This window comes from Setaria italica, chromosome VI (assembly GCF_000263155.2).
Source record: "Setaria italica strain Yugu1 chromosome VI, Setaria_italica_v2.0, whole genome shotgun sequence".
Lineage (NCBI taxonomy): Eukaryota > Viridiplantae > Streptophyta > Magnoliopsida > Poales > Poaceae > Setaria > Setaria italica.
In genome coordinates, this window is record NC_028455.1 from 9,672,818 (window position 1) to 9,686,460 (window position 13,643).

A 13,643-nucleotide genomic window follows, 5' to 3' on the forward strand; every position below is an offset into this window, starting at 1 on the left:
CACATGGGTGTCCTTTCCTTCATTCATTCAGAGGCTGGAAACTAGATACCATACATTTGCAGTGTAAAGAAAGAACATAAATCTGACGATCTGCCAACTGGATTAAACTACCGATAATGAACAAATAGTATTTATCTTATCATTTGTCACATATCAGATCTGAATACTAGCAAAGTGGCAGTGAATAAGTAGCATGTGCTACAAGTCATATTGAATTCAATTCAGTTCAGCAGAGGGCCAAATCAAATTCATTAGAAGCGTATACCAACACTAATAGGCAGCAGGGTACATGCATCAGAACATAATATTAAGTAACATTCCAATGCGACTGGAAGGTTATTGTTGAACACCTTTAGTGCCAAAAAGTAAAAGCAGCAATAGTAGGAGCAGGAATTCAGTCACTTGCCACTGAACTCAGCCATGCTATATAAACATGAAATCGCACAGCGCTAACCCAGAAAAACTAAACGACTGGAACTACAAGTTGTTCTGTTCCGATGACATCTATTCATTGTAAGTAGAGAGATATACAATCATGTCCCTAACCACAACTACCAGAATCAATTTCCTAGTAAGATAAATAGAAATAAAAAACAAATTGATGAACCCTTCAAATGACAAAGTAAAAGATTGCAAAGTGTTATTTTGTGGACCGTTCAAAATCAAATTTTAATGATACAAAAGCTTAATTTGGTGAACCTTCACAAAGCTCAATCTTGTGAACAGGCAGATCTAAGCTTCCTTTTCTGTTTGAGAAACAACAAGAAGAGGACATAATGGGAATGCAAGGTTTAAAAGCAACTAGCATAAGGGGATAAAAAAAATCTTACATAATATGGTAGTTGCATACATTTAGCACTAAAATTAAACCACCTGCAATTTATATTAACGCGTGATAAAACTTTTCCAAGTTAGCATAAGGAGTACTGAAAAGGATGATAAAAAATGTATACGGAATAATGCCACTTAGGATGCTTTCAGGAAAACAGAAAACTCAAACTTGTTCAAGCATGAACACATCTACTTGCCAGTGAAGACTAATAATTCCTCATGAGCCATAGCAAGCAGATTTTAGAGAGATGCTTTGGCACCTTGATCTCAACCCGATCCTACAAAAAATAAAATATATTACATAACATTCTCTGTAGTATATTACATATATTAACACTACAAATAACACCACCATGACAATAACATCATACCACACATTCAACCTAAGTGGCCACGGATCGGACACAAACCAACTGGAAGTAGACAAATCAAAGTATCAAACACTATCAGGGGGTCAGGACACAGGTAAAGACTGAATGAATCAGCTGCAGTGCAAAATTTCAGTCAATAGTTCAATAAATTGGCACAAAAAGGACCATTTCCTCAACCTAGCTATAGACTGCAGCACAGTTTCATATCTGCAGTTTCCATTCATATATGAGTGACTAATGCTAGAAACTTCATATGTACAATTTCCATTCAACAGAAAAATAATTGATTGAAACAAGATTGGAATTTTGCACATTATGGCAGTAGCAGTATCTAGCTACTATAGTCTACAGTTTAATTCCACAAGGCGCATGAGACAAACAGAGAGGACTGCAGCCATTTGCTTTGGAAAAAGGTGCCCTCCACAAGTCAGGAGCATGAATCGATCCACAAATTGACAAAAATCGAAACCTTAATAGACCACAAGTCAAGCGCATGAATCGAACCACAAATCAACCCTATCAACCCATGGATCAGACAAATAAACATCACGAAACCCTAGTGCAGCACAAATCAGAACATACGGAGAATCTTCATGAGTATACTAAAGTTTCAGGGGAGAAACTACCTGATCGATGCGGGACAAGGTCGCCGATCCGCCGCTGTCTCCGCCCCTCTGTGGATACACGCCGCCGTCTCCATCTCCTCCTTGATACGGGTGACATCTGCTCCATCGCTGGCCAAGTCACCTCCCCCCGAGGTACGGACGGGTCCGCCGATTTGCCAACCTCTTCGCCTCCCTCGTCGCCCTCACTAACTGGGATTGAGAAAATGGAAGACGGATACGAAATGACAGCAAAGCACAACACAGACCCGATGTTGATTAAACGGGCAGCAGACACCAAACGCGGGCCCGAAACACAAGCAAAATGGATCCTCTGTCGTACCCGGTTTACTCGATTACACGTGCTTTGTCTTAGCCGTCCACCGCAGATCCGACGGTGCAAAAAATCGATTGGCAGATACTCAAATCTCAAGTGATTGACGTCTAGCAAATCCGATATAGGTATCCAAGTTTAGGTACGCTGTTGGGGATGAGCTCAAATTTTTTCTCAAAATCTTCTCTCTTCTATACCTAAAATTGGTTTTAGATATCCAAATATGCATGTGTTGTTGGGGATGAGCTCAAATTTTTTTCTCAAAATCTTCCCTCTCCTGTACCTAAAATTGATTTTTGTATCAAATATGCATATGGTATTGGAGATGCTCTTGCTCTCATGCGTAATCTCGGCATTTCTCCCACCTCGGTGATTCCCAAACAGTGAGCTTTTAACTTTTGTAGTGTCAAGATTACGATCTTACACTTTCGGTGGCAACCGGCAAACAATATTTTTAAGTAACTCTAACCCTAGGCATCATCAGAAAAGACAGCGAGATCTTTCGGTGGTAAAGATAAGAAATCAAAGAATGTTTCCAACGAAGCTGCTGTACCACGGATCGTCAGACAAATCAAACCCTATAAAATCTGACTGATTTCCAACCACATAACATGTCCTTCTGGAATCCCGCAAGTTCTTTGACCATTCATGGATCAAAAGTATTGTTTGTTCTACTGCATACTTGTAGTGTTAAATCAAGTGCGCTTCACAATCAATTCCGGCCTAATACTGATTGCAAGTAATTAACTAAAAAATGTTTTTCTCCGGGCGGCCGGTAGCTTGCATCACGGAGGAGAAGATAACCATGTGCGTTGCCGGATTCATCCATGTTGGAGGCCCCCGGTCTATCCAAAGAACCTCCCTTCCATGTCGCCGTCTCCTCCACACTCAGTCAAAGGTCAAACGCCTCCGCCCATTACAAATCCGCCGCCGCCGCAGTCCCATTGTCCATTCCACCACGCGGGCACCACGCAGCCGACCGGCCGACCTCCCCTTCCCCCTCCTCCTCCTCCTCCTCCTCCGCCAGCCAACAGCCATGGAGCCGCCGTCCGCCGCCGCCTCGCGGCAGCAGCATCAGCCGCCGGGCTTCTTCACCTTCCTGAAGCACGGCGCGGTCCTCCCGGCGCGGAACGGCGCGCTCTTCGCGCCGCTCCTCGCCCTCACGGCCGCCCTCGCCGCGGCGCTGCTCCTGGGCAACTCGCTCGCCGTGCAGCCGCTGGCCGCCGCCATGCTGCTCGACGCCAACGCCATCAGCCGCGCCGACCCGGCCAGCGCCGCGTACCGGCACCTAGTCAGGGCGCTCCAGTCCGACCTCCGCCGCTTCCTGCTCGCCGCCGGCGGCTGCCTCCTCGGCGCCGTCGTGGCCGGCTCCGCCATCAAGATCGCCACCGTCTTCGCTGCCGTCGCCGCCTTCCCTTCCTCCTCCTCCTCCTCCTCCTCCTCCTCCTCCTCCTCCTCGGCCCCCTCCTCCGCCGACCGGCGCGCCGCCGTGGCCGCCGCGGCGCTCGGCGCGGCCAAGGGTAACATCTGGGGCCCGGTCCTGACCGTCGCGTTCGGGTACGCCCTCGAGCTCGCCTGCGCCGCCGCCATCGTCGCGCTGGCGACGCTCGCCGTCGCCCTCCTCGACTACTCCCTCCTGCTCCTCTTCCTCGACGTGCTGCTCGTGCTCCTCGCCTCGCTCTTCCTCGTCTACCTCACCGTCGTCTGCGCGGTCGCCGTCGTCGTCTCCGCCGCCGAGCCGGGGCGCCGCGGCTCCGCCGCTGTGTCCCGCGCGTGGCGCCTGATGCGGGGCCGCGGCGCGCAGGCCGCTCTCTACGTGCTGGCCACCTGGGCGCTCGCCGCCGCCGTCTCGCCCGTGTACACGCTCGCGCTCCGCTGGTGGCCGCGGAGCGCCGTGGGCGGGGTCGCTGCCGGCGTCGCCTACGTGCTGCTGCTGGGCGCCGTGGAGGTGTTCTCGACCGCCGCCGTCACGGCATACTACTTCGAGTGCAGGGAGAGCGTGGAGGAAGAGGAGGAGGTCAGGGCCGGCCTCCGGTACATCAAGCTGCCCAACGGAGACGAAGCAAACATCTGACCAAAATCTACCACCTTTTTTCTCTTCTTGTGAAAAATTCTTGGGACGACATGTATTGTTTGATACCAAGGCTATTGATTTTTTGTGTAATTGTTGTGGCAAGGTAGTAGAGCATAGCATAGAATGTAATGTAAGTTGATAAATTATAACTTGCATTATCCCAATGTCATTTACATAATCTAAATCCAGAAGATTGAAACGAATACGAGCAAAAAAAATTTGTCCATTTCTTTGCAGCACAAGCTAAAATCATCAGAAGACAGCGAACACTAGAAGGCATGGTCTGGTACCATTACCATCATCCAGCAGGATGTGGGCACGTTGCTGATGCCCATTGATGGAGCTGTGATCTTAGACAGCACAATAAAAGCAAGCCGTTGTCACTTCCTTATCACACTAAATTAACATTTGGATGATAACTGATATGAACCAAATTCACTTTCAAGTCTTAAAAGGCATTGCAAAAATTGGTGAAAAATATCGGTGCCAACCCAAGGCGATAACCATGGATTCTTCTTCACGGGAACGATCTGCGAATATGCCTGCTGATGACCACTACCGACATGAGGAAAGAATGCAATTCGATCGACCACCAACTGAAAAAGCATCGTCTCGATGTCGATTTCAGAGACTGTCAAAATAAGGCGGCTGGCTTTTAATTCTCTGTGGAATATTTCTCCGTGGAGCAAAGGATGATTCCACTATGGGTCGCTATCAGCTGAGAACAGGTGCAGTTCCGACCTGTATTTTGCCAATCGGATCGCCTCGATGACTTGTTTCTCCACTATTTTACGTGTGTTGAACAACTTGTTTCGCACTTCTACTAGAGATTAAAAGTACCTGAGAAACTTAGCCGGCTGGTAACCAGAAGTTGAGGTAATAACAAGAAATACAATTAAGAATATAAAAAACAAATCTGGGTTCAGGTATGAACTAGATAGGGTCAGGCTTTCCTGACCCAGCAAATAAAAAGATTTTGCTCACGGATAGATCGGTAGTACTCATGTCATGTGCACCTTCATCAAGTTGACGGAACAACGGAATTATACTGGGCAGTGGAATGTCCATACGGCAGTCAGATGGTTATTCCCACATGAAAAACCATTGACCTCTCCCCAATCAATGCCTTGCAGGCTCGTACCCACATGGTTCTTGCACATGTAGGAAATCACAAAACCAAGATATCACATCCATGATCCAGATCGTATGTAGTGCCAGCTGGGAACAATAACATGCCCATACTGGGAAGCAAGTTGGTGAATGCCCGTTCTTTCTTCTGTAGCAGTTGCTTTATTTTGCCAACCGGCAATTGGTAATATATGGACATCTTGCAGCAAGCTATGTACTGCAGCATATGCTGCAATGAATAATTGTCACACACTAAAAATCATGACTAAGCAGACACTAAAAAAAAGTTTAACACTCAACACAACCTATGGATAACCATATGATTTTCATATTTAGATGACATTACCAAGTAAAATTGCATCTACCAGAAGTTAAGCAGTAATCAGACGCTTTAGCTGCTATGCGGTGAACTGTCCAAGTTGCATCCTAAAGCCGAGCTTCACACTACGACACCACAGCCAAATAGCAATAACCTTAGCAGAAACATGGTTTTCATGTGACATAATTTAGGTCTCATCTCATGGTCCAGATTTATTCTTGCTAACCTTATGGTCAAAATTCATTGCTCTTATCAAATACATTGCTAGCACATAATTCATGATGCCAATTGCATCAAATATACATGTGATACAAAAAATGAACAAGATACACACAAGACACATGTTAAGAGGAACCAAACCTCGCACTATACTCATCTGAATGACAAAATAATCAACCATGGAAATAAAACTCACTGCCTATCTGACCTTCTTCAAGAACTGTATCTTCTCAAACTCTGGACTGGCATAGCTCTTCTCTACCTCCCATGCATGATGAGACATCATGTTGAACGATGATTTCACCCCCTTCTCGTCAGAGACCTCCCTTGAAAAAGGGATCCGAACAGCAAAGACACCTTCCCCAGAATGAACATGCAAGTCGAAACCTAGCCTATCAACCCATATCATCTTGACATCTTCCACCTGTCACCACAGGACAATATGAATTCCTGAGCAGCAATTTTGAACTACAGACCATGCCCTGTTTGAACCAAATGCTAAGGATTTGGATTCAGGACCCCTCTATCCAAACATGCCCCAGGAATAAGACTCTAATAAGTGATAAGAGCGGTTCACTGATTATTTTGAGCTGATCTACCAGTACATTTCACATAGCCTAGAAGCTGGATTCTAGAAAACATGAAACAAGCACTCTCATTCTTTCACATCTAATTCTAACAAAGGGGGAAACGATGTATGTGCCACCCTAATTTATCTACTTCAAATCCATTACAACATTTTACTCAAAATGAGGTGTAATTTGGTTAATATAATTTATAATTCATAATACACAAAATATGAGCTTCATTGGTTTAACATTAGATATCTACCAAGAAGCAGAGAGCTTCCATTAGTTTCACAATACATAACTTGCAAGAAATAAAGCTGTAGGAATGACATTGATGAGGTCAGTACCTGCAAATCTGATTCGACATATATGCTGTATATCCTATGGACGTCTTCGGCACTTGTGCTGTTAAATTCCTCCACAAGGTTTTCAGCAAAGTTGCGTAGAGGATCAGGTTCTGCACTGGTGTACTCGGATGGAACTACCCACATGCCATCCTGAATGGGCAGAACCAATAAGCAAGCAGCATAATTGCATAGCTTTTACCTAATCTGTAGTGCAAATAATGCTAAGCGCTGAAACAGGATAGAAGGGAAAGCCCAGAAACATTTTATTGAAGCATATTCAAGAGAAAAATAATAAGCACCAGGGTCCAGGCTCTTTGACTTGCATAATCGCCAAGGGTCACGAGAAAATTTGAGCAATCCATACTACTTATATGCTTCTAATCCCACTTTTCAAATTATAATCGACACATAATTACAAGATAGAAAATACTTTTCAGAAACTCTTCTAATTAATAAATGGTATCAAATTGGGCAAGTAAAGGCCATTATGTGCTACTGTGCTAGGTGGGCCTAGGGCCTAAGTGTGGCCAGCCAACTGAGACCCAGTCCACAGATAAGTCACTGTCATCTACCTTCTAATTATGCCCAGAAGTGTTGGGAAAAGATAGTACAGATGACTGCTGAGAAGTGAAGAAAAACAAGTTTCTATCTTCAGAAAATAGCGGAAAGCATGTGATTTTGTAGTCGAACGATCAAGCACAGAAACAAAGAACAAAGAACAGTCTACTCCAGTACTAGATTAAGAGCTCTGAGCTTCACTTATTTATGAATACATAAAAGAACCCAAATAAATAATTAACGAGACAAAAAAGGAATGAACAGATCTAAGAGATCTTATATGTTCTACCTCATTGAAATCCTCCGTGTGCAAGACCCGATCAACAGATATTAAATACAGAAGATCTTGATCAATATCTTCCCCAAATTTCTTTTGCCACCTAGTGGAAAGCTTCTGCACAATTTGACAAGGCACAATATAAGCATTAGTCCAACTATGCTCAGAGCCTCAGAATGAGCCAAAGAAAAAAAATAATATGAAATGGATGGAAAAGAATGGTTCATTTTCTTAAGAACAATTAAATTTTCATTCACAGTATTGTATATTAGGATATATATTTAGGGTGGACACTCTGCCATTGTAACCTCTGGCTTATTCGCAGAGAAAATGCAACACACTAATAATTTTACCTTCAATACAGACTCATCACTAGGCTTAGTTAAGGCACCAAGCATAGTGCACTGTGGTGTCCTAGCTCCACTCTGCCGAAACTGCAGCCACAGAAAGTAAGAAACAGAACGGTAAGCATAAAAAAAAATAATCACACCGCTATCATTGAGAACATCAACGTTTACAGTTTGGGTTATCACTTATTTCATTAAAAAAAGCAGCATGGAAATTCAAATATTTGGCAAACTAGTTTCATCACAACATGGATCACCCTTCTTAACGAGACATGTTTTGCAAACTCAAACCATAAATAAGTCACAAAGGGAAGGTTTCCATTCTTTGCATGATGTTATTATCACCAACAATAGCACACAGCTATGTAATTTGTCCCACACTAAAAGTTCCCAAATAATGTAATAGTCCAGAACCTAAATCCAGTTCCCACACCACATAGTTGTGAAAGCTTCCATCTACTTGATTGAACATTGAAATGCAAACCATTTCGTACAATGTAACAACCTAACGCCTTATGCTTTCCATTCTAACACCCTGGTGCAGTGCCAAGGGTACCCACAACACAATGCAACCAAAAGTGCCCTGAATTTTTCTTGCACCGAACAATGGTTCGAGCCTGGAACCCGCGAGCATTTTGCATCGTCAACTTAACGCGGAACGCCAGATCAGAAGAAGAAAAGGGAAACTGAATCTTTCTCGGGCCTGACACTACCTCAGCACAGGAATTGTGTCTTAGAACCTCTAAAAACTCAATCTATATGGCGTGCTAAACCATCCAAACACCCAACGGCTGCATCACCTCACCTCGACGTGGAAGCTGGACGGCGCATCGGGCGCGGCGACCTCCGCGGCGGTCAGGCAAAGCGCGGGAGCGCCGGCGGCATCCGCGACGAAGCGCGCGCCGACCCCGAGCGGCCATCCGTCGGGACCCACCACGGAGAGCGTCCCGGACGGGGCCAGCTCCACGACCGTCCGCGCTACCTCCGCCGCCGATGGCCGCGCCCGCGACGCCGCGGACACCGGCGTTGCTGTGGCCGCCGCCGCTGCCACCACCCGGACCCCGCGCCTCGCAGTCCCGGAGGAGACGGCGCGCAGGGACGCCGGCTTCTTGGAGAGGACGGTGGCCGGGGAGGGGAGCGGCGAGGAGAGGAGGGAAGGCGAAGACGACGACATGGCGGAAAACTGGAGGTTGAGATTCGCTGGGGATTTTTGACGGCTGAAATTAATAGATAGGCGTCGGATAGTCGAATGCCAAATGTGTTTTTACCAAGTAGCCTTCCCTGCCGGCCAGATGTATTTCAAATACATTGTAACATCTCTGCGGGTGATTGAAAAATTTAAATTATGTAGAAACGTACCAGAGGTCCATTAACTTGTAAGAAGATGTCACTTAGATCCACAAACTCCAAAAATGCATTTTTAGGTCCGTAAACTCGTTCACCACAAGTCCATACCCCTCCCACATGAGCATTTAGCACTAACATGGCACGGCAACAAGGCATCTTCTCTCATCCCTCTCATTTTCCGCCCTCTCTCTCTCCCTCTGTCATTTCATTGGTCGACAGCGTGGCGGCACGGAGTCTTCATCCGCTTCACCTCCCGTATCCCCGTCGCATCTGTTGTTAGCGCTCTATCCTTCCTCCAACGTCATCATCTCCTCAACCGGCACAATGGTGATTCCCTTGCCTACATGGACGTTGTCATCCTCCTGGATCGACAAGAGTCACCTCGCCACGGCACCGCCGCACAGCTAGCTGCCCCAGCCGGCGCGCGCTGGTACTGCTTCTTGCCAATGTTTGCGTCGGCAGACAGCCGCCCCACCCAATGCGGGATGGTAAGCAGAGCGAGCGGCCCCATAGGAGCCAAATATCTTGAGTGCCGATGGTGATGGATGCGGCGGTGGTGGCACGGCGGCAGGTGAAGCAGATGAAGAGCTCCGTGCCATCACCGCTGACATGTTCAATGAAATGCCAGAGGAAGAGAGGGGGAGAGAGGAAGATGAGATGAATGAGAGAGAAGATGCCATGTCAGTGCTACATGCTCATATAAAGGGGTATGGACCTATGATGAACGACTTAACAAGTTTATGGACTCAATAAAAAATGCGCTTTCGGAGTCGTGGATCTAAGTGACACCTCTTTACAGATCTTGTACATTTTACTCTTATTTTTTCTTAAAATACAGTCATATTTGGTAAAAGAAAATATTGTCTCATATCACAAGCAATACTACTGCCCAGCTAGAGTAATGTATTTCAAATCAAATTATAACATATCTTTTGCTGGTGATTTAAAATTCTAACTTATACAGAAACATAATTTTTTTCTCAAAATACAGTCATACTTGGTATAGAAGACTTCAATGTTTCAGGTCACAAACAATACTACTGCCCAGCTAGCGTAATGTATTTCAAATTATATTGTAACATCTCTTTTGCACGTGATTTAGAATTTTTAACAAATATACAAAAATATTCTTTTTCTTAAATTACAGTCATACTTGAGAAGACTTTAGCATACCACAAACAATACTACTGCCCTCCTGTTAAAACATTTTTCCAGTTGAAATATAACTTTCATCCCATGCACCAACAAAGTTAAATTGTGTTGGGTTTTTTTAAGAAAATATAATTTCTGAACTCTGCTCCAACTAAATATGCACGTATCAAACTCTAAAGAAATGTTATTTTAGGTTAGGTTACACGTAGCTTAAACTTTAAGTCATTGATTACTTTTGGAATATCATAAGTTCATGACTTAGCATCGATACTGCAGTTTAATTTCTAAGCTTCACAAATATTTGTTTTTGTTATAATTCCAATATAAGCTAACTATAACCAACGTGTAGCAAATATTTATATAAGGCCACCATATATAAAATAATTAATCTTTACTTCATGTACTCACCATCTTAAAGCACAAATCTTGACATAAATCTGATGCACTAATATTCTCGTGTTGGAGGCCTCTAAGACACCCGGGTGACATCTAGATTTATTTTTATCTCTTTTCTCCTCCTATATACTCCCCCATCCCTTAAAAAAATCATTATGTGATTCAGAATTCATCCCACAATTCTTATCATAGTTACCTTATTTAATATGTGCATATGTGCATTGGAAGTCAATTGGCACTAAATATGATTAATAAATAGGAACAAACAAAGTCATTTCATATTGTTGTTAATTTTTCTGAGATTTTTCAGGATGACTTTGTTCGGGATGAAGGGACTAGTTCAGTTGGCTCAGATTGCTTTTTATTGCCCATCTCTAACTATGGTGCCTTCTACATTACTATTGCTTTTCTTTGAGATAAGTAGGACATGAGATCGTTAGGAATAGAGAAAGCCTTTTATATCTCTCTAACCCTCACCGCCGCAACAAGAGCTACTTCTTCCATCCCAAATTATTATTCATTTTGGTTTTTCTAGATACATAGCCTTTGACATGAACCTAAATATATATTATATCTTTTGTTCTATATCTAGAAAAAGTCAAAATGAATGGTAATTTAGGACGGAGGGAGTACCTTCCTTCCTCCTCCCTACCACACCGCTGTCCGAGCACACCGCCTGAAAAAAAGGGCATTGGTTTTGTTATGTGCTCATAGTAGTAGATCAATTCATGTGCATGTAGGAATTAATGATTCATTTGTTGATTGTTGATGCATTATGCTTTTTGTTTGTAAAATTGTTGAATTATTAGAAGAGGAATGAAGGCATGAGATATTTTAAAAATATTATTATCCTTTTAGCTATTTATACTTGCGTACCAAATTGATTTTCAAACTTTACAATTATTTATTGGATGTACCAAATTGTAAATTAGAGTATTGTCTTGGCATACCATATGTTAAAATCCTACGTCCGTGTGGCATATTCGGTTGGTTTCAATCTAGATAAACTATTTATTAAAATACTGCTTCCATTGTACTTTACGAACTAGTCCACTTACATGACTCTTAAGTGCTAATGTTTGCATCATGGCCTCACGGGTAACTAGATAAATCAGAGTGCTGGCAGGTAACAACGTACAGTTAAGCAGCGTTTATCTGTCTTGTCTGCTTTTAACTACTCCGTTACACTGGTTAGAAGTACGTACACTCAGAGCATAACGATCCATGTGCTGCTTGTCCTCCTTCGATCATAAATAAATGATAATTTGGGGATAAACACAAAGTCTCTAAAGCATGACTTTGATTATACGTTTGCTTTAAAATATTATTTTATAAAATATATGTAGTAAGAGTACAGAAGTATAGTTGTATGAAACTATGCTCCCTGAAAAATCACTCATATTCATTTCTCACAGATCCAAACTTAACACACAAAAAGTAATTCAAACCAAAGTTTCAAATACCTGGCTTAAAGACATCCCTAAAATTTTACTTATTTGTGACTGCAGGAGCTGCTGGACATGAATGTGTGATACGCCATGTCTTCCATTAAAAATCAAAATGTTCAATGCCACAGAATGTATCACTGTGCACTAACATGTAACTACCTCGCACAATTTGATATTTTAGGTTTCTAGTAGAGAACTAAGTAGTTTGATTATTTAAGAATGTCTAGCTAGCTAGATGCAAGATAATGTTACCTATTTGGCCTTTCAAATAAAAAACACAAAGCTCAAATCAATGTCTTGGGCACAGTTGCTAAGGTAACCTACCTATTCGGGAGTTCTCGACTCAACATAGGTGCTCGTATTTTTCTGATTTATTCTAGGATTTTACCGATGCAATTCTTTCAGCTATAGGCGACATTCTTGTCGACAGCGAGGCACCACTAGTGACTTCGTCAATCTTGTGGATCTGCCGGTTCAATCTTTTAAAGGAGTAGGGTTGCGTGTGTGTATTCATAGAGTTGAGTGTGCATATGCACGTGAGCATCCGCATCTATACTATGTTTCCTAAAAACAAAAGTCTTCTATGCAAACTAAACAAACTTGGTGTCCTTTTGTTGGACGATAAACCATAAGTTAACTTATCGCTGTCTTTTCCCAAAGATCCATGATATGTCTTGTTTGGTGTGGCTTGCCCAGTTATGTAAGCACTCTTACTCAATTCTGCTTACGCTCTGGGATGTACTTTCTCCTCCACAAGCCGCCCACCAAATCCGTTGACACAATTTATGGTGGTACAACAAGAAGTTAAATACACAAAACATATTCTCTGCATTTTTTATGCAACGTTGAACACGGTACGTTTTATGTAAATCTGTAATCAGTTGGCTAGAGCGAGCAAAGCAAACACGCCCCCCAACCCAAGAGGAGAAGGTTCTGGATCACGACCGTGCAGGCCGTGTCGCCTCTCTTGCAGCCACTTCACCTAGGGATGCTTTGAAGAGCCTATGTTTGTGCTGCTTAGTAGCATTTTTGAGTGATGTTTCGGCTAGGAAATCAAAGGTTCTCAGCTGACGGCACGGTGAAGAGGAGCTCCTACCGAAAGGATTGGCAAAGAAATGATGAGGTGACTTTGCACTATAGTTTCTAATTGCATGAATTGAATTTTATCACTGGTGTAACACTCTAGGTATCACGCAATCCTAGGATACTACACAACTACACTACAAAATGCCGAACTAGAAATTTTGACAGCATATACCTTGAAACAAGGATAACACGGAAGCAACAATAGATAGACTATATATGAAGCGTGATTCTCCAACAT

General features: G+C 43.3%; 1 protein-coding gene and 1 long non-coding RNA gene across 2 annotated transcripts; both read right to left on the minus strand.

Annotated features, from left to right (window-relative positions):
* Window positions 1–484: 484 nt before the first annotated feature.
* LOC105914637 lies at window positions 485–2,073 on the minus strand. Its single transcript, XR_001164309.2, has 2 exons — window positions 1,829–2,073; window positions 485–1,109 (listed from the first exon to the last, which is right to left on the minus strand). It is a non-coding gene; the product is annotated as an uncharacterized LOC105914637 (long non-coding RNA).
* Window positions 2,074–5,837: 3,764 nt separating this feature from the next.
* Window positions 5,838–9,187, minus strand: LOC101780581 (glutamyl-tRNA reductase-binding protein, chloroplastic). The gene is made up of 5 exons (XM_004973022.4): window positions 8,782–9,187; window positions 7,983–8,063; window positions 7,642–7,746; window positions 6,795–6,944; window positions 5,838–6,302 (listed from the first exon to the last, which is right to left on the minus strand). The coding sequence occupies exons 1-5, from the start codon at window positions 9,148–9,150 to the stop codon at window positions 6,078–6,080; spliced, it is 930 nt and encodes a 309-aa protein (XP_004973079.1). The 5' UTR covers window positions 9,151–9,187; the 3' UTR covers window positions 5,838–6,077.
* Window positions 9,188–13,643: the final 4,456 nt, after the last annotated feature.

Excerpts from the sequence above, each read along its gene's own strand:
- LOC101780581 (XM_004973022.4), bottom strand. The coding sequence starts at position 9,150 with ATGTCGTCGTCTTCGCCTTCCCTCCTCTCCTCGCCGCTCCCCTCCCCG. Across the intron at positions 8,064-8,781 it reads CGTCCAGCTTCCACGTCGAG|TTTCGGCAGAGTGGAGCTAG; the intron begins GTGAGGTGATGC and ends CTGTGGCTGCAG. Across the intron at positions 7,747-7,982 it reads GTGATGAGTCTGTATTGAAG|AAGCTTTCCACTAGGTGGCA; the intron begins GTAAAATTATTA and ends CAAATTGTGCAG.